The sequence below is a fragment of the Pararge aegeria genome, chromosome 6 (genome assembly GCF_905163445.1).
Source record: "Pararge aegeria chromosome 6, ilParAegt1.1, whole genome shotgun sequence".
Taxonomy (NCBI): Eukaryota; Metazoa; Arthropoda; class Insecta; order Lepidoptera; family Nymphalidae; genus Pararge; species Pararge aegeria.
Genome location: NC_053185.1, coordinates 6,372,268 through 6,399,239, shown reverse-complemented (window position 1 = coordinate 6,399,239; position 26,972 = coordinate 6,372,268). Strand labels below are relative to the sequence as shown.

General features: G+C 35.3%; 3 protein-coding genes across 5 annotated transcripts; all 3 read left to right on the top strand.

Annotated features, from left to right (window-relative positions):
• The first annotated feature begins 2,351 nt into the window (after nt 1-2,351).
• LOC120624214 (serine-rich adhesin for platelets-like) lies at nt 2,352-4,586 on the top strand. Of its 2 annotated transcripts, XM_039890628.1 has the most exons (2): nt 2,352-2,550; nt 2,596-4,586. In XM_039890628.1, exons 1-2 carry the CDS (start codon nt 2,402-2,404, stop codon nt 4,403-4,405), a joined length of 1,959 nt encoding a protein of 652 aa, XP_039746562.1. In that variant the 5' UTR covers nt 2,352-2,401; the 3' UTR covers nt 4,406-4,586. The 2 variants fall into 2 exon arrangements, with proteins under 2 accessions (XP_039746562.1, XP_039746561.1); XM_039890627.1 differs by having other exon boundaries at nt 2,352-4,586.
• Nucleotides 4,587-6,867: 2,281 nt separating this feature from the next.
• On the top strand, nt 6,868-8,663 carry LOC120624215. Of its 2 annotated transcripts, XM_039890631.1 has the most exons (2): nt 6,868-7,191; nt 7,309-8,663. In XM_039890631.1, the coding sequence occupies exons 1-2, from the start codon at nt 7,068-7,070 to the stop codon at nt 8,292-8,294; spliced, it is 1,110 nt and encodes a 369-aa protein (XP_039746565.1). In that variant the 5' UTR covers nt 6,868-7,067; the 3' UTR covers nt 8,295-8,663. The 2 variants fall into 2 exon arrangements, with proteins under 2 accessions (XP_039746565.1, XP_039746564.1); XM_039890630.1 differs by having other exon boundaries at nt 6,869-8,663.
• Nucleotides 8,664-15,471: 6,808 nt separating this feature from the next.
• LOC120624272 (adenosine receptor A2a-like) lies at nt 15,472-26,024 on the top strand. Its single transcript, XM_039890720.1, has 3 exons — nt 15,472-15,490; nt 15,549-15,823; nt 25,268-26,024. Exons 1-3 carry the CDS (start codon nt 15,472-15,474, stop codon nt 25,958-25,960), a joined length of 987 nt encoding a protein of 328 aa, XP_039746654.1. The 3' UTR covers nt 25,961-26,024.
• Nucleotides 26,025-26,972: the final 948 nt, after the last annotated feature.

Genomic DNA, 26,972 nt, shown 5'->3' with positions numbered 1-26,972 from the left:
ACTCTACTGCTAAGTTTACAAGAAGGCCAGAAAATTTTTTTTTTCTATAATACTAATAAGCAAAGATTTGGAAGTCTTGCACGCATGCCAGACTCATAAAGTTAATGACATGCGTTCAATCATAAAGTTAACGAAAATAACATATTTTCCATCAATTTTTTCCAGTAAGACCATTTTTTAACTTATGCATTCATTATTGTATTTGTATATTGTCTGTGTTTGATAGCCTAGGTTAGGACTCAGGCTGCATTTTCGAGGGGCCGAGTTTGAATCCCAGCACGCACCTATTACTTTTCAGCGGTGAAGGAAAACATCGTGAGGAAACCCTTAATGCCTTAGAGATCTCCAAAATATTCTGGGCCAGCGTGGTGGATTACGGCCTAAACCCTTCTCATTGTGGGAGGTGGTTTGACCCTATAGTGGGTCGGTAATGTGTTGATAAGATGATTATGAATACTATGGTATGAATTACTAGATACTTTTATATTTAACAATTTAAGCAGTAGTAAAGTAAAGTGGCACGGGACTTTCAATGACTACGTATAAAATATTTTTTGGTTTTTAGAACAAAGGTCCTTTTTTGTTTTGTCGGATTTTTTTTATCGGAATTTATTTTAAGAAAATGACTTTTTGTCTGTTTTCTGTGTCTTATAATAAAGATATCACAAAATAACAAACTACATCAAAAGAAAAATTATATGCGTTCCATTTTTGTTGTCAATCATTCTATTGCGATGATTTGAAACTTAAAACCTTGTAAACGCGAATTCATCTAGCAAAAAAAAATAACAAGATTATTTCAACGCATGCTGGGTAATATATGGTTAGTATAATAGTAAGCTATCAAAATACATAAATATATAAGCATAAAGAATTTAGATTTAGAAATTTACTAACTAAAAATACTACAATCTGAAAAACGCCTGTTTTGATGATGATAGCAAAATACATGATGCAGAACAGTAGTTTAAAAATAATAGGCGTTACGAACACACGTATCAGAAATTAAAGTAAAGTAATAGCTTTTCTTACATGCTTTACTTTAAAATAGTGATTTGGACTTAAGTATCTTCCTACATACTTGCTAGTGCAGTGTCCCATAGAGATCTTGCCCTTACACATGGAAAGAGGGCTCAGTTAGTGTAATAAGGGCTTTTTAGTATTCGAAAGCAAATATTGGTCAATCGGGTACTAGGACGTCAAACAGGGTATTTATTTAGAGATATTAACAATTTCTGTTTTAACTCCTTTTAATGAGCATTATCCTTAAATCATTTCGATTAATTTTCTTATCTATACATTAGTAGGTAAGTTAAAATAATTAAATATAAACTTTATATTAAGTTGAACTTATTTATTTATTAAACTCTTCATTTGTATACCACAAAATTAACATATACAAAATATAATAAATATAGAAGTAGAATACAAGAGGCGGCCTTATCGCTTAGTAGCGATCTCTGCGAGGCAGCCTTTGAATTAGGAAAAAAAGAACTTAATGTAGTATTGATGATAATATATTGTATATGTAGTTTGTTTTTTATTATTTATTCAGAATATTGGTAAGGGTACAGAGTTGACACAATAAACATGGTGACACGTTTAGATCTTCTAGCCTCCTTTGCCCTCACCTCCTCCTCGGTCCTAAACGGATGGGATCCGTGGGAGCCCTTCTTGCCACCCTATTGTTACACAACTGCATAGTAAACATAAAGCTGAAGAGTTTGTTGTTTTTTATTTATCTCGCTCATCGCAGCGACTTCAATGTTATAAATTCTGTTTAATTAAATTAGAGACAATTTCTTTTTTTAATTTTATTATATTGTTAACACTAATATGGTTATTTATTTAAAGTGTACAAATCTTAAAGAAGTTGGTAAATTAAAAACCAACTTCCATTGATTTCTCCTTTCCGTTAATGGTTATTATAAGGTGCATTATATAGACGTAATTCAGTTTCCAACTTTACTATTTAATAAATGAATTTATGTTTTTGATAAATATTATTGCATTTCACAACACTTTTTCAAACCATTCGTTCCATTGTAATATTGTCTCATACGATTGTGGTTTTGTTTTATTCTATTCACAAGTTGCTCATATTCTATGTTCTACTTCCAAAACTGTAACTTTTTTTCTCTAAAGTAATTTAGAACAGAATTAATGATTCTTGTTAATAATTTTAGCTATCTTGTTCTTAATTGCTAGCATGTTTGTATTCAACTTTGGCCCTGTTATCATTAAATAACATTCAACTGTAACGGGCAATTCTGTTATGATATTCCCAGAATACTTCGTTGACGTCATCCACTGAGGCTGTTATACTTACAATATTGTGAGATTCGATTCAATAAAACTCGGACCGGTTCGAGTGCGGACGCGTATCGAAAACCCCGTCATAATGGCCGGCAAGGTTCTGCTGTGCCTCGTGTTATTGTGCGTTGTAGTGGACTATTCACAATGCAAAGGATTTGGAAGATCACGTTCGTCTGGATCCAGCAGGGGCTGGGGATCGAGTTCTGCTAGTAAGCCCAGTTCTAGTTGGTTTAGTTCCGGAAGCAGTAAACCGTCTCAAAGTTCTTCTAGTTGGTTCAGTTCCGGAAGCAGTAAACCATCTCAAAGCTCTTCTAGTTGGTTCAGTTCTGGAAGCAGTAAACCGTCTCAAAGCTCGTCTAGTTGGTTTGGTTCCGGAAGCAGTGCACCTAAATACCCTTCATCGAATTCTGGACTGTCTGGTTATGGCAGCAGTGCTCCTAAATACCCTTCGTCACTTTCTGGACTGTCTGGTTTCGGCAGCAGTGCTCCTAAATACCCTACGTCACTCTCTGGATTGTCTGGGTTCGGCAGTAGTGCTCCTAAATACCCTTCATCAAACTCTGGACTGTCTGGATTTGGCAGTAGTGCTCCTAAATACCCTTCATCAAACTCTGGACTGTCTGGTTTTGGCAGTAGTGCTCCTAAATACCCTTCATCAAACTCTGGACTGTCTGGATTTGGCAGTAGTGCTCCTAAATACCCTTCATCAAACTCTGGACTGTCTGGTTTTGGCAGTAGTGCTCCTAAATACCCTTCATCAAACTCTGGACTGTCTGGTTCCGGTAGCAGTGCTCCTAAATACCCTTCATCGTCCTCTGATCATTTTGGATTCGGAAGTAGTGGATCGGGAAGCAAATATCCATCATCAACAGGCTTATCAGGATCAGGAAGCAAATACCCACCTTCAACTGGCATGTCAGGTTCTGGGATTCAGAAACAGAATTATTATCCTACTTCTTCCAATACACATCATTCAAGCAATACCTTTAATACAAATAATGGATATGGATCAGGACACAATAATTACGGTACGCATAACTATGGGCATGGAAGTGTACCGCATAGGCCAAGCCAAGGATTTTTTAGCACACCAACATATTATACTGCGCCACAGCATGTCTATATAAACGAATACCGGAATTCGGGCAGCCGATACGGAGACCTTTTGACTGGCTTAGCATTATATAACATGGGCCGCTCTCACAGCTATCATAATCATTATTACTATAATGATGATTATTACAGGCGGAGGTATAACACGCCTGGATCTACTTCGTATGATACACCGAAAGATGAAGCTACCTGTAGTTTAAGGATTAAAGAAGATAATAAAGTTGAAGTTCTTAAAATACCATGTGAGATAGTATCGACTTTTACCGAAGGCAGCAAAAAAGTGGCACCAGAAACATTCTCTCAAACAGTATGTGTATCGAATTATACTGTGATTAATAAAACGCTTCCTGCTACAACAACAACTGTACCTGTAAATATAACTGTACCCAATAATGTTTCGATCGCTACTTCATCAGTGGATTCGAAACTAGAAAACAGTTCCACTTTAGTGACAAATCAGACGGATTCCAAAGTCAACGCAACATCTACGCTGTCCAATGTTACATCTTTATTGAACACCACCACATCCACTACTGAAAGTAACTTGTCAAATATTAGTTTCACTTTATCAAATGTTAACGTTTCTACTACTTTATCTACTCCCTTAGGAAATGAAACCACTAATATTACGACTTCGACTACTGTAAAACCTATAAGTGTTACTACGAACTCGACATCATTTACAATGACAACAACTAATATAACAGTATTGAATGCTACAAATTGTACTGTGAGAACTGATCCCTTAGCAATAAAAGGGCCACCTGTGAATGCTTCGAAAATAGAGTGTGAAGTGGACATTGTTACCAAAGATTTACATGTATTGAGAAGTAAAGTCGATTGCAGCACTTTGTTACAATATGCAAAAATGCCAGAACCTAAAAAAGAAAAAAGTGTTATTTTACCTTCAAGAAGTAAATTAAAATCTTGGCTTTCTAACCCACCTTGGTGGATGTCATTGTTTATAGCGGTTTAAAATACAATATATGTATATATATGTTATACCTAGCTAATCTGTGCATTTATTATGTCCTAAAAAGTTAGATTTACTTTGTGTTATTTATAAGTGCTTTTTTAATTTAAAATAGAGATTAGTAGTAGATAAGCGATAAGTGTGTATTTGCCTTAAATGTTAAATTAAATACCTACCTAGAATATTTAATGGAATTTAAATTGTAACAAACAACCCAACATACACATTTGTAATATTAGTAAGGAAGTAAGGATTTTGTAATTTTCATAAATATATTTTTTAGTAATACAACTGCGTGTTTGTTCTCTGATTATGTATCTTCTTAAAGTTACTAGATTATTATATTACAACAACTTAAAAAGTTTTAAGAAAAGGACGACATTACTTTAATACATGGCAGTTCAATTTAGTTTCGGCTGGTTAGAATATGGTTGGTTTTATATATAAATAATAAATAAATATATAATATACTACGACTATGCACACATCGCCATCTAGCCTCAAAGTAAGTGGGTGTTGTGAGTAATATAAATAAATACTTATAATATACATAATATAAACACCCAGACACTGAAAAATATTCATGTTCATCACATAAAGATTTTCCAGTTGTGCAAATCGAAGCCACGGCCTTGGACTCAGAAAGCAGGGTCGCTGCCCTTTGCGCCAATCGGCCGTCTTTAATAGGCCATAGGTATAGGTAAATACTCCTTGACAGTAGTAACATAATAAATTGATGCTCCGATGCGATGAAAAATTTTTGAACATAAGAGTAATAATTTTTAAATAAATAATCTTAGTATCACAATAAAATTATGCTTCTTATTTACCTGCTACTTAAACATAACTTGTAAATAGTACCTTCTCAGCAACAAATAACACTCGTCGTTTATGCGTTGGGGGTATGGAGGGTAGAGGTAAGGAGAGTCATCTGTGTATATGAAAAAGTGTCGTCAAAATGTATTAAATTAGGATGGCGCCACATTTGCATCAGGGTAACTCTTAAAAGAAGCGCCAAATATAAATATTGTTAGAGTAGGCTTGAAAAATAAACAAGGAAGTATGGAGATACTTAAGGAAGTAAGGTTATATTTACCACAATATTTTGTACAACGTAAGTTGTTGAAATTCTCAATAATTAACTACTTTAGTCGATTATGACATTAAATTTGTTAACTCGGCATACTTCAATTCATCTACGATTGCTACATTCATACCATACCCTGTGCATCCACCAGCGCCATTGTGGAGGATTTTTGAACTGTTATTTAGCGCATACACTGGACACTTTTTCAACTTTTCTCCCATATAAGATGACTCTCCTTACCTCTACCCTCCATAGTTGGGGGTTATTAAAAGCTTAATAGTACCCAATAACCTCTATTATTATAACTGAACAGGCTATTGTCACTTTGACTTATTAACTAATTCAGTGAATTTCAGTGCCAAAGTGCTCCGAAATCAATATGCCCATTTAGGCGCTTCAAATCTGGACAAGATTTGAGCTATTTGCTTTTGGAAAACCTTTCCAGTGGTACAAAAATAAACTGAGGTCACAGTATTTCTACCAACCAATAGTACCCATCTAACGTAGTATTTATATCCACATTGGTATTTAAGTAATTTTGTATTAGTAGCGTTTGTATCCTAATTGATATGGATATGATAAGGATAGTTACTAGTGAGTAGGGCGTGCAGTAGGTACCTAACTTATGCGTAGCATATGCTACGTAGAATGATAATAGTATATGGCATATGCACTGACTTAAATTGTTTTCATACGCTATCTCTGGCTTATTAATGATTTTTCTTTGAAATAGACGACTATCTTGTGAGATATATACTAGCCTAACGTTTGACTATTAGTGCTATGTGGAAATCTTCTCCCTAATAAATGAATTCATTAAGTATGTAGATACACACATGAAAATAATCAAGTAAAATAGATTATGTAGATCGATTCTAAAATAAGTATGTGATAATTATATATTGATAAATATACAATATCACTTTTTAGAAAAAAAAAAGTAGAAGTCTTCTCACTACTCAAAAATAGCCTAACGAAATACTACGAACATGCTACTTTCTCATTAGATTAAATTACTAAACTAACCGATTTTACAGATTCATTCGATAAATCCTTGTTTCCTTGTTCCTGCTAAAAATAATCAAATGGCACTCGAAATTTTAATGTTGGTATGACTGGGTTAGTTATAATATTTCTCCGTGGTCATAAATAAATTGTTCTACCAAAAATATGCTCTAACACAAAGAAAATTCAGTTTATAATCGTCCGGACCGGCCGGCTCGACATAACTAATCTCATTTGATACTAAATGAGATTAGTTATGTTAAATGCAAGAAATATTGCTGAAATGTTGTGAAATATACATTATTACACTTTATATTAGTCATATTACACAGTGTTTCACTATACATGAAGGTAAACTGTGTTTTAGCCGAGCTATAACTGGTGCAAAGAGGATATAAACACTGCTTACTGGTGCTCTAATCTATACTTTAGTCAAATATTATCTGTGAAAAAAAATTGCGTGAGACGGCTATTATTTTTATTTATTTAGTTCAGTGCGCAAGAGTTGTCGTGTAGTGTATCACGTATTGTTGGTTTTAAACTTTAAAAAGTGGTGAAAGTTGATCATTTAAAATGCATCGCTTTATAAAAGCGTTGTTTTGTGCCTTATTAGTACTTAGTATAGTCGATCCAATAAGGTCCAAACGATCGTTCACTAGTGGTAGACATTCGTATCCGAAGAGTGGCGGTCTGTCAGGCGGCGGGCACGGTTATCCTTCATCGGGAGGCAGACACGGCTATCCGTCGAGCGGGGGCGGCCTTTCCGGGCACGGGTCTTCATCTTCCGGTGGCAACCACGGCTATCCTTCATCAGGGGGTAGTCATGGCTATCCTTCATCAGGAGGCAGTCACGGCTATCCCTCGTCAGGTGGTCTATCAGGGCACGGGTCTTCATCCTCGGGTGGTAGCCACGGCTATCCAGCAGGAAAAGGCTTGTCTGGTAACACACCAAGTCATTCCGGCACCGGAGCGGGTCACACCACAAACGTCCACCATCATTACCATTACAGTCCCCCTCAACAAATAAGATACACGCCCACGCACGGCGGACATCCTCAAAGCTATCCAGTGTACCATGGGAGCCCTCCATCATACGTGTACCAATACAAAGATTCTGGAAGCAAATATGGCACACTTTTAGCTGGTTTAGCTCTACTCAACCTTGGTACACTTGGCGTCGCCACTTATGCAGCAACTAAGTCTCACGGCTCGTCAGGGGACACCTACAAAACAAAGCCCGGTGAAGTGTGTAAATTTGGTCTGAAAAAAGACAATGGAGACTATGAGGAAACTAGAATAGACTGCAATTTGATATCTAGTTTCATTTATGAGGAGGAGGCTAAGAGACAAAGTGGTGGCACAAATTCCACAGTAGTGACCACAACAGTGACCAATGTTACAACTGTGAATTCTAATGCAAGTGATCATCCTCCACCTCCGGTAGTTAATACCCTGTATGAAAAGTTGCCAAACAACACACTGGTACCTGTCAATGTTACTGTTGCTAACACCAATGTAACTAACATTCCAGCTTCACCTGGCACTGTGACGTCAGTAACAGTCACTACAACAAACACAACCACCAGTGCACTTGATGTCAAAGGGAAACCGGTTGAAGTTACACCCAGCATGCAGTGTTATGTTCTAAGGCATAGTCCAACTAGTAATATGAAAAGATCTGTGCCTTGTGGCCTTTTACAGACATATGCAACACAATCTTTGAAAAGGAATTCTGCATCAAGGAATCTTCCAGTAATGTATATACTGAGTGCAGTCTTCACTTTATTCATTGTTTATTAAAAAAAAAAAAAAAATTAGCTAGGTAGTTCTTATTTATATGTTTGGACTTTTATTTTCATTACATTTGTTCAATACTTGTAACAATTTGCATTCCATACCAGATAATGATATAGTATTTTTGATATAAGTATCTTTTTGAAATCTTATACATGTGAATTATTAAGAGAATGAAAGATGTATGACATTTTTTCCTTGAATTAAAGCCTGAAGATGGCCAAAGTAATTACTGATCTGTTTTTGTACTTACATTTATATAGGTTTGTCAGTAAAGTAAGTAGAAAATCATAGAATCTTTATAATGTCTCGAGATATATTAAATGTGATATTTTATGACACAGTATTTGATTTAATTAAATTTTGTTACTGAATGTTGTTTTATTTTATTTGAACATGTGATTTGACTTGCTTTCAAATAAATAATAACATTTTTGTACCTCTTTAATCTACATCTAATTAACAGAATAAAGATGCGAGTAGATTTGGTGTACCTACCTTATCTACTTGCAATTAATTAAAATTGAAATATACTAAGGAATGGTACCTAACCCTCTATAAAATATTTCTATATAAATCCTATTCATGAAAACTGCTGATAATGTTGTGGAATAAATATTCTTTTGCTATTATCAAAATATTGTTTGCAGTGCATGATATTTCCAGGTATTTTTAGACCTAAGTATGTTTGTTTGTCCTTACCTTACGCTCTAACTCGGCAACCAATCGAATTGATTTTTAGCTTAGAGTTAGGTGAAAGGATGGAGAGTACCATCGACTTTTATTCCAGGAAAACAAACGGTTCCCAGGGGATTTAAAAAAAAAAATTAATAAACGACAAACACAGGCAGGTAGTATAATATTATAGTAGATAGTTATTAAATTTCCTATTTGTTTACTAAAACAAATTTAAAAATTTAAAAATGATTATAATAATTTTTCTGTTGTGTAGGTATTGAGTGAGACCTTGAGACAGGATTTTCCCTGAAGCAATAAAATGGTTAGTAATGCGAACCTCTGACTGACAGGGTGCGAATACGTGCAATGTAATTAATGCAATGCGCAAATGTATGCTACTATATATACCTAAAATATATATACCCATATATAGAACTACCTATAGAGGCACAGAAGAAAGTAGAAAGGAATTCTTAAAGTTTTACGAGGATCCATATAAGTACCTACCGTATGAGTGGATTAGAAATACCGTAAACATCTTTGAGACTTTCTGTACTATTTTAAAAGATGAAAACATTTACTCGTCATCTTTTGCAGGGTATGGGTTTAATATAACTGCCATACTCCCTAATAGGTTAGCCCGCTACCATCTTCGACTGCATCACCACTTATCGCCAGGTGAGATTGCAGACGACTAACTTGTAATAAAAAATATATGTAAAGAATGAGATATGGTGTAGTTTGACTGGGCTGCGGAGAAAGTGGCGTCACATGACGTCACAACGGGTCGCAAGGGTCAGACCGCGTTTTCTAACTGCCTTCTAGCGGCGCGGCTTTTAAGTTAGCCTTTTATGCGCGTGAAGTTACGAAAAGTTACAAGACTGCTCAAATCACATTTATTGTGATTGGTAAATGCTGTGTACTATAAAAATACTGTTCTTTATTACACCCAAAATACATAACGCGGAACCATATACCTAACTACATATCTCATAGAAATAAGCCACATTATAGAATTTTATGTCGAAAATGATTTACATTCCTTGCAATTGTCTTTTCACTATCAAGACAATCTTATTTAGAGGAATCATGCACTTTACAGCATGTTATTCAGACGTTTAGTTTAGGAGACACTGAAAATTCAAATACGTAAGGGACGTTTACGTCTATAAGCGGCTCATATTATCTATTATGCATTGCGTAAGGCTCTTAGTTAAAGCAGGTGAATGTTAAAGCAGGCAAATTTATGGGGCGATGTTTACGCATTTCGCCCATAAATGTTGTATCGTCTGTAAAGCATGTAGACAACCTTAATAAGAGTTCTAGCTTTAATTGTTAACTCTTTGTTCTTGTTTGGTAAAAAGGTAATACCTATCTAATTTTCAATAATAATTCGTAGCCGAACTTCTCTATTGTCTGTTATACAATAGGTGTACGTACGTGTATAATTAGGCACCGGTAGTCTAGCGTAAAGCGTTGGAAGCGCGCATACTAAATTCGTATATAGATACGTAGGTACGTTGCGTTACGTGAGCTGGTAATGTCGATGACATAAAAGGGCAATCATCATTATTTACCCCCTTTAGTAACCCCACTCCAGCCAGCCTTGTATATCGATTCGGGAAATAGACCAAAGAGAATGTTATTATTTCGAATACAGGGTATTCGACCAGCGCAGACTTAAAAGCAAGCATTCGAATTTGACATCTGCTGCACACAAAAAAATTTACATTTTATCACACTAACATAATAAAATGAGCTAAACGTTTAATAACTTGAATTTAAAGCTCATATCCTATCTTATATTATATGAATGGATGTTTGTAAATCTTAAACGCAAAAACTACTGAACCAATTTGACTGAATTTTGGAATGGAGATAGATTATACCCTGCATTAACACAGACTGCTTTTTATCCCGGAAAAATTCCCGCAGGATTCATGAAAAATCAAAAAACCGCGGGTCGTTTCTTTTACCTTACAATACTGTCCTCTTGTTTTGATTAAGTTAAGTTTAGGTATACCTACCTAACTGCAAGTTATATATAGGTGAAGTCGAAACATTAAATTAATTAAGGCTAAAAAAAGAATACTTATATATTGTTTGTTAATAAATCAAAATAATAATAATAATTAATATTTATAGCCTAACTGACTATAAATAATCTTTCGCTGCGATCACACCTAATAGTAAGTAATGATGCAGCTAAAGGTGGAGCGCACTTGCCTAGAAGATGCATTCCTATAAGATCATTAAACATTTCATGTGATCAAATTTACATTTCTCTATAATTTATGTTATGAATATTAGCTTTATTAGATTTTTAATATATGCTACTAATTTTTTTTCGCACTCTTGCTCCAACCTGTGCGACATCGTTGGATAACAAAAAAAGAAAAATACTGCACGCCTTTTTCCTTAACGTCACGTCACGGCACGAACGGCTGTCAAGCCTTTGGCGACAAAATCTAAAAAGATCCTAGCGGCCTAGGAAACTACTATTACAGTAGCTAAAATGCTTATTCATTGTCTGGGTACTAGAAACTATTTGAAAGTCAAATCTGTTTTTTGCTCTCAAACGTCGTATAAATCACGTGTGCATTGATCATTAGGTACATTTGCGTTTCTCAAATCGCGCTCGCTTGCGTTTTGTGCTCATAATACAAATCGCGTGTGATGATCGATATAGCACAGTGTACACTATAGATTCATAATGTAAAACTGTGGCTGCCAAATTATGTGTATATTATTTCAGACAATCGATTGCCACATGTTGGAATGAAATGTTCAATTCTTGGGGTTACAAGCGTATATGGAATACCTTTACATGCCTATTGCCTATAAGTACTTCAATGAAACTCATCCCAATAAGCTAATGACAAAAATGTATAAACTTATTTTCGTACAGCACTCTTATTAGTCAGAAGGTTACTCATATATGTACAGCTGAACAAACAATATGTAAAACAGTTTTCAAAATTACATTGAAACAAATACCTAACTACAACTAAGTATACTGTGTAGTTTTAACTGAAAAATATTGTTGTTTCATACAAATTATGTGTTATACGACCACATGTTACGAATTACATTGTTACGATATGACGAACTCTACTGAAACAAACTTGGTAATACTCACCTACCTATATGATAAATGCTAATGAGTGCCAAAGAAGAGTGTATCTAAAAATATTTATTTCTTGCTTATTAATATGTAGACTTACTACACTTTTTTTTTTTTTTTTTTTTTTTCTTTTATTATAGGGTTTGTTCAACACTGAACATGTCACCCTCATAGGTTTACACTTTGTTGTATCTACACGTACTTCTTACTACTCTCTACGCCGCATTGTTATATAAATCATTTTGTATAGCATTCTAGCCTCTCGTGATAACGGAGAAGCTAGAATGCTATTACAAATACCAATATTCATACGTTCTAAATTAAACTTATTAAATAAATTTGTTCTTTCCACCTCGTTACGTACACATTCCAAAAGGATATGCTGGATGTCTTCCAGCATTCCACATTCTGTACAGACTTACTACACTTGTAACTAGTAATAGTTTACGTATTAACAAAGTGTATTTCTTTATTAAAAACATTTTTTTCATGATTTGGTTTGCATTAAGATTAAATACACAGAAATGAGAACTTACCGAAACCGTGTACACGACTAATATTGAAGCATAAATAACCAATCCACTTAAGTAGTGTTTCTTGAATATGCGGTTAGTAGTCGACAGTAATTATTTTACCTCTAATATCCTAAACGTTTACCATAAAATGGAGAAAATGGGAAAAGTTAGCGAGCTAGCAACTTTCCGCGGGTGTGAAGGGATATTTTCGCGGGGCGTATTCACTGTTTTTGGACACAAAGCACTTCATGCAAGATTGGCTAAATGAGGGTTCTGTTCAATTTCAACTGTTGATCATCTGTTACAAAATATCAATATATCGCTAAGCCGTTAATTATTGTGTAGTTCTCCTAGTATTTCACTGTCATCATGACTCGTGTTCATCGTGACAAGTATAAATTGCTTGGCAATCATAATAAAGTAGGTAATCGAATGGCTAAATAAAGTAGTTCATCATATGTTTCACTGGACCATTTAGTAAATCTTATTTGTAGAAAATGTCCTCTCTCGCCAAGTGTGGATTGGTAGACTTCAAACGCCTTTGAAAACGTCATAGAAAATTGTCAGGCCTGCAGTTTTCCTCACAAGTATTTCCTTCACCGTTAAAGTGAGTAAATGAATGAATACACTTTGATTGTACACCACAGAGAGAATTCACAAAAATACAAATACAACTGAGTTTTAAGGTAGAAGGTACAATTTGGCGGCCTTATCGCTATATAGCGATATCGCTGTGTTATTTTAATTTATCATAATCATCATAGCAAGCGATAGACGCCCACTGCTGGACATAGATCTTTTTAGGGAGCTCGTAATTCCACGGTTTTGTGCCGCTTGCATCCAGCCTTAGGACCCCAACGTACATCCGTTCTCAGAGCTATGTTTTCCGTGCATTGCCACTTCAGCTTCGCGACTCGTTCTGCTATGTCGGTATCTCTGGTTATTTTAATTGATTAAATAAAAAAAGCACCTAACTTTTAGGAGTTACAGGTATGCGTCTGGGATTGAACTCGGTTGATCCAAAAGGGTAGAAGCCCGAATCACTAGTCTATCGCCGTTTTAAATTAAGTGTACCAAGTGTTTAAATTCTGGTTGTTTGTGTCGCTATCTCGACCCAGATACATGGCTGACAAATTAATTTATTATAAATCTGATGTTAATGACGTTCAACTAGGAATTGATTTCCCCGAACGTGGTTTTCCACTCTTATCGGACGACTCGTGAAAACGATGTTTTAAATTAACAATAATTTATTTTTATTCTGTACCTACTCAATAGGTAGGTAGGTATATGATAAGGAATTAAAATTACAATCATTATTGGTATTCTAGGAGGTTTATGTCTATAATTAATAAATAATACAAAATTTCCATTTCAATTTATCAGGGAGACAGTTTTACATCCTCAGCTCTAGACTTTATAAAAAACTACATGAAACCATTAACATATATCCACTAAATGGAAATAAATGTAAATGAAACGGACTAATGCGGAGCGCAGTTGCGTACTGTGTCTGGTTCACTTAAGAGCAGCGGATTTGTGCTATTGGTTAAAATTTCTCCGTTTCTCGGCTCCGCTGCCTCGCTCCGTTCCAGTGGACAGGCAGCCTTAAATTGGCATCAAATGTCACTCTCTGTTGCCAGTTACATGCAACAAAGTCAACATAAGAGAGACATGGCGACGTGGTGGTTTTTAGTTTGGGTGTACCCATTTAGAGGGAAAGTCCCACATAAGCTCCGTCCTGCCCAAGCGTCGGAGAAAGCAATAAAGCTTTTCCACCACGCCAAAAAAAGGGTAGGCATCGCTTTTGTGTATGTATGAAGTGCACGCCGCTGCCATCGGGTATGTATATTATCAAATAAGTAATAGTAATTGACGGGATAGAAAGTGGGAAACCATCGCCTATAAACAGAGCAACATTTCGCAGCGCATACAAGAAACACGCCCTTCAAAGTTCTGCGCAGTGTCCAACGACCTGAGGCATAGGCCAGTGGCGTGCATAGAGGGTATGCACAGGGTATGAAGATGAATGAATGAATACACTTTTATAGTACACCACATAAACATATATTAAAATTATAAATAAAAAAAAATTAACAACAAGTATACAATTTGGCGGCCTTATCGCTACATAGCGATCTCTTCCAGGCAACCAAAGGCGTAAAACACAGCTCAAGAAGAGAGGTAGGTGGTGCATATAAATAATCATATATACATAGATATAGATATATAATATATAATAAACAATAGTAGATTAGATACTCATAATTAATATAGAAGATAATATAAAATGAAGAAAATCTCCAGTACGAGTTATAAAAACTTCCTATTGCTTTGTCGAGTCTATGTATATAATGTATATATATCTAAAATGGAAGTGTAATCAACAGCTTGTTAAATGCATATTTGTTGTAGGTAACCATCTATATATTGAATTATCTTGTTGTTTTTATAGTAAACCGGTTTTACAATAAGGTAAACACTACCTGAGGCACCATTTACTTTAGGCAGTCCAACTTCAAATGACTGACCTTGTCGTATTTGCAAATAATGTTAAAAAGAGACATTTTATAATGATACTAACAAGTGCTGGAACGATTTGTGTATTGATTTTGATTAAGTTAAACAATTATGTTATTTTTTTATTTTCTGTAGGATTTTTTATAGTATTTTTTTCAACGTCAAAGTCAAATATTTCTTTATTCAAGTAGGCAAATAGATGGCACTTTTGATGCGCTCAAATATGTACATAGTTACCTAAAACTAAAGAGTTCGAGGGTTCTAAACGTGCAGTCTAAAAGAAGCCCACAAACAAACATAGCCGGGTGTCCTTTTTGTTATCACCATCTCACGTTGTCTTTTGAAAATGTTTAAGAAAAAACCTGGTACAGATTCACACCCAAGCTTTTTTTATCGTTTACGTAATCCTTTATACTACGATAGGACTTATTTATAAGCTTTCGCTTCATTCAAACTTTGAACTTGTTTTCTTCATTTCAGTTATAATTTCCGCCTGCTGGGTAGCTGGTGGCGGGGTGGGCTTGCTCCCACTGTTCGGGTGGCACCGCGGCTACGATACCAACTCCACCCCGGGGTGCTACTTCGTGGAGGTTATGGACTACAACTATCTGCTATTCCTCTACTTCGCCACCATCGTGACCCCGAGCGTACTGCTGGCGGCCTTCTACGCACACATTTATAGGGTTGTTGTTAAACAGGTAAGAGATGGGGTTTATTTCAACAAAGTTACTTTATCAACTTATTACTGGCCTACTACAAAGTCAAAGTCAAAAATATCTTTGTTCAATTAGGCCCATAGATGGTAGGATGACACTTACTAAATACTAAATAAATAAATATACTACGACAATAAACACATCACCATCTAGCCCCAAAGTAAGCGTAGCTTGTGTTATTGGTACTAAGATAGCTGATGAATGCTTTTATGAATATAAAAGGTACACAATTATACTTACTTATAATATACGGATAAACAGCCAGACACTGAAAAGCATGTTCATCACACAAACATTTTCCAGTTGTGAGAATCGAACCCACAGCCTTGGACTCGGGAAGCAGGGTCACTGCCTACTACACCAACCGGCTGTCGAGGTGTACATGTTAGTAAGCCGATGGCGACTTCCATATACGTAAACTTTAAACTAAAGCTACGAGGATGCCGATCGCGCCCTTCTAAGAAGCAGACCACAATAAACTTAGTCGGGTGTTCTTTTTGTTATCACGACATGCCGCTAAGCGATTTAGCGTTCCGGTACGATGTCGCGTAGAAACTGATTAGGGGTATTGCCATACAACCCAACAGGTTAGCCCCCTACTATCTCAGACTGCATCATCGCTTACCACCAGGCAGTCAAGGGCTAACTTGTTACTAAAAAAAAAGTTTAATGATGATCGGTTTAGTAGTTAAGGCGTGAAAGCGTAACAAACGAACAACTAAGCATTCGCATATATATTATTAGTTAATTTCTAAATACAAATGGTGGTGATCTCGATTTCCGTACTTTATGCCAAGTAAAATTAAGAGCCCTTTTTTCACGCAGCAATTTCGGATTTTTAATTTTTATAACATTAATATAGGGCAGCAGTGTTACAATTCAGGAAAATAGTAAATTCTGGGCGAAGTTGCGTTTAGAGGTAGTTGTTGTTAAACAGTGTCTCACATGAGCAGTGGGATCTAAGCTGGGATCCAATCTAAAGAAGTACTTCAGACAATATTCGAAATGGTTCTGTTTACACACTAGGTAAAAAGTACTAATTTTTTTAAAATATTATTTTGTTTTAAAAAAATCAAAATTCATTTATTTCAAGTAGGCCTAGTTTATGAGCACTTTTAAATGTAAAGACAGTCTGTCAACTTTACATTATCAACCTATTACCGGCCCACTGCAAAGTCAAAATCTAAAAGAAATTTCTTGCCAGCTTTTCTCGGCAGATTCTACCGAGAAAAGCTGGCAAGAAATTTCTTTTTCAAAAGCATTCGCAGCGAACAATCTTAAGTTTTAATATTTTGATCTTGTGAGAGATGTACCTAGCGGAGCGGCTTGCTTCCAACCAGACTTGTCGTAAAGAAATTCATCAATCGTGTAGTAACCACGATTTATTTAATTTATTTTAATGCATTGTTTTAACTTAACTTTCTGTTTAGGACCTATCAGTTGATTTTGGACGTGATTTTTTTTTCAATTCCACTACAAAGTACAAGTTAGCCCTTGACTGCAATCTCAACTTGTGTTATGATGCAGTTTAAGATTGTAGAGGGCTAACCTGTTAGGGAGTATGTTAGTCATAGCCCTAATAGGTTTCTACGCGACATCGCACCAGAACACTAAAACGCTTAGCAGCACAATATAAATGGTTTACAGATCTTGGAAAAAACGTTTATATTTTTTTTACTAAGTACATTTGAACTACAAAATTAATGCCAATCCTTCCGTAGATAGTTACTTAGATTGTTGTCACCTACCTTCTTTCCGTATAAAAAAAAAATTTAGCTTGTTATTCATCGATATATAACAACTTAACAATAACACAAAACTGTACGTACTAAAGGAAAAAAAAAACGCTATTTCAATGTGAGTTTCCTGATAAAATCCCACCATAATGAAAGAGAATTACGATTAACGTTGTGAGTCACTCGTTTCTGCGAGTAACCAGTCAAATACCTAGTAAATTACGCACTCATATCATACAAGCTGTTGGGCTTCTGTTGGGCAACCTCATGACGCGTTGCTTACGTTTTTCTCCTTTCCTGACGTGGGACATGTTAATTATGCGTTTGAGTGCATGCGTATTGTACACATAAATACTTATAATATACAGATAAACACGCAGATACTGAAAAACAATCATGTTCATCACACACACATTATCCAGTTGTGGGAATCGAACCCATAGCCTTTTACTTAGAAAACATATCGCTGCGCACTGCGCCAGTCGGCCGTCAAACTATTTTTTTTTCTATGAACTTTTTGATTATAGTTACATATTTGATATTTAACTATAATAAAATAATAAAATTATACCCCGACTTAGATTAGCGTTGCTAGATCGACAGACGCCATTATAAGTAGTAGTAGAGCATTTTATGACAGAGCTCGTCCGGAGAAGTACTACCACCATACTTATATCTGCCGCTAAGCAGCATTGTTGCAATGCTGTGTTCCGGTCCGGTTTCCGGGCGTGGGTGCCGGTGTAATTACTGGCAGATGCCAACACCTACGCCTCAGGTTGATGGTCACAGGGCGGCAACTTGAAGGATGTGTTCCTTGCATGCCCTGCGAAGTGTTGCTCAGAAATACGCACTCACAGATTAAAAAAAAAAGTTTTATTTATATTTATTTTTAATGAAATTGTAAATTAAAATTAAAGAAAGAAAATTCGCAACAACTCCAAGCCGCACACCTCACGCCACAGAAGCCATTGACCACGACATACAGTTCTTTTACACAGAAAAATTATGATTTTTGTTTAATTTAGAAAATCGTTAGTACCTAGTTAATTATTGTTTTTTAATAATATTAAAAAATGCAATCCGAAATCTCTCCAAAAGATGTACAGTAGGACGTTCGTTATATATAGTATTTCTTTCTAATAAAAACCCTCCTTCGGTGGCCGCCCTAAGAATATATTGGGAGATTCAGGAATCTGCTAATACACGACGCCTGTCACCCCGAGAGAACATGTTCCGCCCTCATCATGTAGCTCGAATTGTATTAAAAATATTGCCTTTCTAACCGTAATTTAGTGTTTACTTTTACTGCTTGAATTATTTAAATAGCGTTTGCCCTAGGCAAATACCTCCCAAACGAGGGGCGAGGAAGAACATGTATTAATAATTAAATAATAAATACTATGTAATACTAATATACTGTTCATAAATTGATTACATTTATAACCTTCGGAATTCGAAATTTAAATTTAAATTTTAGAAGCGAACGAGCTTCGCTGTGTGTTTATTGCGTAGGATCTTGTTTTTCGGAGAAAGTTGTAATCATTTAAATAAAAAACAAATATGAATGTACTTCATTCACCAGTTTTTGGTAATCTCTACTACCTGATAAGAGATGCAAAAAAACTACCCCACTCCTTTTCCATTACGTTACATGAGATAGTAGCTAAGGACAAGTTTGTCAAGCATAACAAAAAGGCAATGTTGATTCGACTATTTGTTGCGGTACAATCCATGAACACAGTTCCATACAAACAACAGAAAAGCGATTCCGCAAATGGACGCGAGCTCCGCAGAAGTGACCCGCAAAGTAATCAACCGTGAGTAGTGAAACTTTGCGACACGTTTTGTGTATTTGTATCGGCGGTGCTTTTATTATATTTACCTATAAACATAGCAACAGTAATTACTGAAGGCCAAATAGAGACAAATGAGGAAAATACAATAAGTAGATAGCGTTTGTATAATGTTTGTCTTTGTAAGCTTACGTTTTATGTTTCCTTTGAAGTTATTGATAGACATCTCTAAGATTTCATTCGGTAATTTGTTATAAAATAATATACAATTGCCCTTGAATGAATCAGCAATTTTATGTATCCTAGTAAACTGCACAACAAGTTTATTTTTGCTTCTAATGGACTGTAACAATATAAATTTATTGTTACAGTCCATTATCTTTTTAAGTTTTGAAAACGGAACGTTTTCTGTTGATTTATTTTTATTTTCTATTCAACCACCATTTAGGCCTTAGGTAAGTAGTGATGCAGTCTACGATGGCGTGTGTGGCACATATCCCATCCCATTATCTCATGAAAACACATACTAAACATTTGACTAAATGGTTATTTTTGTATTCAACCTCACTAAGTACGGAATTAGTACAGCTTATAGCATGCTATTTTCAATTTTAATTCTTCACCATCATTATCAAAGCATTACATTAATATTATAATAATGGGGTAGACCCCACCATGCCCAGGGGCTCTTCTCAGAATGAGGAGCGTACATTAATATGATAATGGGGTAGAACCCACTCGGCCCAGGGACTTTTATCAGAATGACGAGCGTTGCCAGTTCAGTTTTACACAATACCAATTCCAGTTTTAAACATTCAATACGTAGTAGAATCTTTAGCACTCTTTTTACGTGACGCGACTTATATCTATAACAGAAATAGCACCAATACCGAAGTAAATTGAACTCGATTAGATGACCAATATACGTCAATAAAAAAGCCGATTGACTTATCTAACGAATGTTGTACCACAGTTTATAAATGACAGTTTCTAGTTACTAGATTCTTCATATAAACTGCCACGTTTGACTATTGGTTCAGCTACACCACATCAAACAGATCTTCGGCAATGTACTCTCTAAGCAAGTTTCGCTTCGACATCGGAGCACCCTCAGGAGATGTGTTTAGAGTAGGTACATTACCGAGGATCTGTTTAGTGTGGAGTATAAAGATTAAAGTTATTATACATTACACCGTACCTACAGATTATCCTGCTTTTAGCGGTGTACAGCACATTAAATTTCATAAATTCTTTATTCATGTAGACCTATCACATCATACATATATGTTTTCATAATTGTAAGGGGATGGTGATAACTTCATTCGCCAACTTAAAAAAAATAATTAATAAGCTATGAAGTTAGAGCAATTCTCCAGGCTTTTTTATCCTTTATGTAATCCTTAACATTAAAATGGTATTTTGCTGGAAGCTTACGTTTTATATAAACTTTGAAGTTATTGATAGACATCTCAAAGATTTCATTCGGTAATTTGTTATAAGAAAATATACAATTTTTCTTTGAATGAATTAGCAATTTTATGTAGCTTAGTAAACTGCACAGTAAGTTTATTTTTGCTTCTAATATTTATATTGTTACAGTCCATTTTCTTTTTAAATCTTGTTATATTTTTATGGAAATAAATGAATTTTTCTTGGGCTCATTTTAAATATTGCCTGAACAGCCTTCTTCTGAAGGGCGAAAATAGAATCTATATCAGCATCATTACCCCATAATAAAATGCTGTAGGGCGTAATGCTGTGAAAATAACTTAAATACAAAATGCATTGTATAGCATGGAATTCAACAAAGTAAGGTTTTTTTTTTTTCGACACATTGTCGATTCTCACACATGTCACATTCTACGACAAACGATCCACTGATTGCGAGTGACTAGCTGTAGTTCGTTGGGGAGTTCAAAGAGTCGGTTGAACAGGACGATGTTGTCAATTGGATGTGCATATTTTATTTTAGCGATGTTTGTTTGTAAGTTTGTTTAATTACTTTATTGCACATAAGAAAAAACATACATAAGCGACTTTAGTTAAGTGGACAACCTTATATTTCTGCGTAGTTATGACGTTATAAATAGTAAAATGCAATATTATTAAATACTAACATATTTAGTATTTATTTTTATTTATTTATTTACATAAAGTTTCCAAAAAAAAAAAAACTTATAAACTAAATAAAAGTAAATGTAAACTAATATGCGATGTACAACGACCGAATGCCAAGTGTGAGGTTTTCATCCGACGTTTACTTATTCGATCGCGTGAGAGTTAAGTACGATTTATATGGTATCGAGGGAGCGCTTTGGTGACACACTTTTCGCTCAGAATAAAATTCTGAGTTCGATGGCAATATAGATAAATAAACACACATAACACACATTTTATACCGTGCAACTATACTAACTATACTGTCTTCCAACTTGGCAGTGGCAAATATTTTTCACCCCACCTCTGCTACCTGTGGTTTCCACAAGAAGGTACTATCTATTAATTATAGTCCCTGGATCCAGCATGAAGGTACTAAAACTTATTAAACGTTACAATCTTACAATAAAAACAGCGTAAACAATTACGAGCCTCCTTTTCTTACAATATAATAAATGAGGCGTTTAGAAAGTCACAAGCAGACACAGCTTTCCAGGGATCTTGCAAAATTATAATGCTCTTTCTCAATATCTCGGATTTTCCGCTTGCGCGTCATTTACATGGATATTAAGACATTGAAACTTAGTGGCACTATATAAGCGAAATCTTAAAATACGTCCTATGATTTCCACATTCTTGAGAGCAAGACTATTATGGTAATATTATAAAAGCTGTTAGATTTCGACTTGGTTGTTATATTCACAGTTATGTTTCTATTATGGTTAAATAAAAGATGCAGGATGACGGTGACGGTCAAGGCAAAAGAAAATAACGAAGAAAATCAATAGAGTAAAGGAGAGAAAATAATGATTTATAAAGTATTAGTCACCTAGTTAAAAAACGTGCTAATTCTAGAGCACGCTCCTAAAAATATGAGCGATGGTTGGGGGTCAAACAACGCTGCGTTTACCGGTACGGGGTTGCCATTCCATTAGCTCCTAACGTAGCTATAAAAGCTTTAATGCTATAATGATAGCTCTATCCATAGCTCGCTGTGTGACTCTGAGCTTTCTTATAAGGTCCATAGTTTCAGACATCACGCACTGTTCGAAGACTTGGTCTTCAGGCACTAAGGGATTTTGGACTAAAACATGTCACGAAGTTTCCCGATAGCTGCCCATCCGAATTGGATTCGGCGTTTCACCTCTTTCTTTAAATTAAATGTTTATACGTAGGCCCTCCTGTTGAGAAACTCTGTTAAGGTCATTAAGCATCGTTTTAAAGTCTCCCAGAATCTCTTCTCCAGATGTACTCGCCATTGAGTTGATGCTAAGTTTGTTCCAATCCAGAAGCTTAAGGACGTCCTCTGACGCAGCGGTAAACAGCTTCGGGGAGATAACATCTCCCTGTCGCATAAAATTGCAGCAACGCTTTCTCGCAACGCAATTTTATCGGCCTCGTAGTCTGGTCCTGTATTTATATTTGGATGTACCGGTAGTCAATACGGCATCTTTGCAGTGACCTTCATACAGCCAAGGTGTCCGCCGAATCAAAGGCTTTCTCATAGTCCACAAACGCTAAGCAAAGTGGCCGATTATACTTCGGTCTTCTGTATAACCTGCCACAGCGTATGTATTTGATCTATGGTCGGATGCCGGCTTGATCGGGTATACCTATTAGTACATAAAAAATGGCAATTTTTACAAATAAATTAAGAAAGATAAAGATAGCATTTGTTTTTTGCTAAAAACTCAAAAACTTTTAATAATTTAAGGAATTTTTTCTCGGTAAACTATCTTGAATAAAAAGTATAGTATAATACTTTTTATTCAATGCCGAAAATAGGCCTCCGCGCGGCCGTTACGGTATGGGGGCAAAGCCGCCGCGCCGCTCGAAACAATATCACACAAAGATATTTTTTATAGTATTTTATATTAATTCAAACATTTTAAAAATCTTAGTGTCAACAAAAAAACATCTCGAATTTTTAACAGTTAAAAGATTGTTATTTATGTATTTCTATTAAAATTTCTGTTAATAAAAAAAAAAGTTTAAATAATCGTTCTAAAACTATTTAGCTTCGTGGAGCCCTTCTTATACATGTATTTAACAAGATTGCGTTATAAAAGCTTATTAAAGTTTTATTTTTTATTTTTGATTCAATTTTTTAAATTACCAATAATGAATATATTTTTGGTTTTATCATTTCAAATTATTCAATCTTTTAGTTATATCTAGGAGAACATGTAATTGTTACACATTACAAGAGAATAAAATGTTTCATTTTTATTTTTAACTGTTTCCAATGTAATGAGTCAAATTTAGAGGTTACTTGAAGGCCATTTAAACCAGTCTTCACAGACTGCCTTACGCAGCATTATATCTTCTTGTGGCGAATGCGTGTACTGATAATAAATACCAATACTTCAGTTCTATTTCGGTGTCAGTAAGCTGACACCTGTTTACTGAAATGTGACGCCATGTTTAACTTACTGAGTTATCATTACCATTTTTAAATTGAATAATTATGAGAAGACACAAATAATAAGTTTATCTCTGCAGTTTATTGGGAAACTGAAACTAAGCTATAGGGTTATGACAGAATACATAATGATGAAAAAAAAAATTAATAATTTACTCACACGTAGGTACGTTTTGCCATTTAACTCGCACTTATATACATACGCGTGAATACATAAAAGTTTTTTTAGTTGTTACAATTAGTAATGGATGCCAATCGTGTTTTAGTTTACTTTTATGCGAAAACTGAAATATTATATTTCACTGTAGGTATAATTTAAAACTATTTCGCTAAATCGAGTATAAGTGATTCTTTGTTTTTTTTTAAAGTAACAATTTACGGACCAAGCAGATGGATTGTCCATTATGTTGGAAGTGGAAAACCATTCCTTATACCCAAAGCACCACTTCACTGAGCATGCCAGGAACAACGTACCGCCCACAGTTTTGTGACTCCAACAGTTTGTGACTGAGGTGGTAAGCCTCATCACTCATGCGCTTCTGCGCATTAAGTTATTTTTTTGTTTGTTAATGGTCAGAAGACCATTATGGTAAAAAAATACTTTAGAAATTCTTGAGTTAAAAGTAGTCACTTAACGGCCCATAAAATCTGTACAGAATCGCAAAAATCCATTGATCTGCCATTCCCTATATCCATTGATAACCTTCCCTATAATCTTATACACACTTTCACATTCATACTTTTAGTAAGTAAGATTTATACGCAGGTATTCCAATATAAAACTGCGGATCCAACACGTTTCCTCATATAAACAATTATTAAAATATAATAGGTAATTTTGGACCTGCATAAGTTCAAAGAATGTGTTAAAACACATTTATTACAGCGAGGTTATTATACAATTGATGAATTTCTTAATGACAAGGTTGCTTGCCGGCTCCGCTTTCATCTCTCATAAGATAGAAAAAATAATTTTAAAATGTAAAATGTAAATTGTAGATATAAAGAGCAACTGCTGAGTTTCTTGCCGGCTTCTTCTCAGTAGAATCTGCCTTCCCAACCGGTGGTAGAGCCACTACACACAGACAGACTTGACGTTTCAAAAGTGCTTATATTAGGCCTACTTGAAATAAATGAATTGATTTTTTTTGAATTAATTAAAGGACACATACAATTCTGCAAGTATAGACAACTAAAGCGTCTTTATATTAAGGTCGAAGAGATGTTTGAACTATCAAGGCCAACAAGTCTGTTTCTTCACCCAAACAACAACATCACACTTTAAATGAAATTTAAACCTAATTTCGTTTATTTACAGATGAGCGCGGTAGTGACCGTGGAAGGATGCCACGGGCGAGGCACCATGTTACGGGTTCTGGGGGCAGCCCAGAAGCGAGAGGTCAAGGCTACCCAAAATCTCGCAATCATAGTCTTTTTTTTCATTGTCTGTTGGATACCGCTCTATACAATCAACGCGATCAAGGCCTTCATGCCAGAGTTAGATATTCCTAATCCGCTCACTTACTTTTGTATCGTATTTTCCCATCTTAACTCAGCGGTGAATCCACTATTGTACGCATATCATCTAAAAGATTTCCGAGCAGCCTTAAAAGGTCTAATTTGCACTGTGTTTGGAAGGGGAGTTCCGCTACCTGCAGCGTACAGACCACCAGTGCCAGTTAGAAGACCTGCATTGGAACGATGTAATGCTTTACGTGAGCGACCAAGGGTTTACGTAAACTCCCCAGTATGGCTGAGACAAAAAGAGGCTGAATTAGTAGCGAGCCAGGAAAGGAGTAAGACAGTTACTGCATCTCCAGTGAGTCCAGACTTAGAACCGTTTTTGAATAGAAGTGTAAATGAAAATTCCAGCGGAAGACATACTCCGGATGGCCGTGAAAGTAATAACGGACCATATCTCATAGACGCTAGTCAAGTATGCCAAAGTCCATATAAAAAAGTAGAAGAATTCATCCGTAGGGTGCGAAGCGTCAGCTCTGAGCACAGCTGACATGAAGCAAGCCGGGTGCCCTCGGCTTATAGTGTGACATAATCAAAGCTTTAATTTACTTTAAGAACAGAGGACTTTGTATATTTATTTAAACTTATTTAAGATGTACGTTTATAATATACTTTTCTAAGGTAAATTATCTATTTATGGAAATATAAAGAGAGCGTTTATTAAAATAATTGAATGTATTTAAGATTATTCATGTTTATGTGTTGGTGTAATGTGATTAACGTGATAACGGAAATAAAAATACATGTATGTTCACGTATATTGGTGGTATCTTCATTTAGATTTATTATGCAGGTTCTTGGTTTGGTTCAGATACCCTTTTAGGAATTTATAATTTCTGAATATTCTTTGGCTGTGGTCAGAGACGTGCCGCTGAGCGATTAGTGTTCCGGTACAGTGTCGCGTGGCCGAACCAATTTGGAGTATGGGTTTAATCTAACAGACATACCTCTAATAGGTAAGGCAGTTACTGCATCATCTCTTACCATCAGGTGAGATTGCACTCAAGGGCGAAATAAAAACAAACAAACAATAACAAAGTGTTATTCCAGTTTATGTTTGACAGATTTAAAAATACAAAATATTAAATGACATAAAATCGTAGCATTCATTTGAATTTAAATACAAAGGAGAGAAGATACAGATAGTACTGAGCAACTGATGTTATTTTTAATGGAGTTCAGCCAAGTTTAGTCATTGCCAATGCATCAGTAGTATATACCTTTTTGGCATAGTAATAAACCTATTTAAAAATCTTGAAACAGTAGTATAAAATACAAACCATACTTTCAGTGAATATATACAATATATATAGAGTCACTATAGAGTCACCAAAAGGACGAGAGAATTGAGAAGAGACGGATTTTGGATGAATTTCGGGATTCCATGCGAACCATATGCCAACGTTTTGCATCTAACCCTTACTAATATATTTGTTTGTTTGTCCTTCATTCACGCCTTGATTAAGCACCAAATCAACATCAATTTAGGCATGGTGTAAATT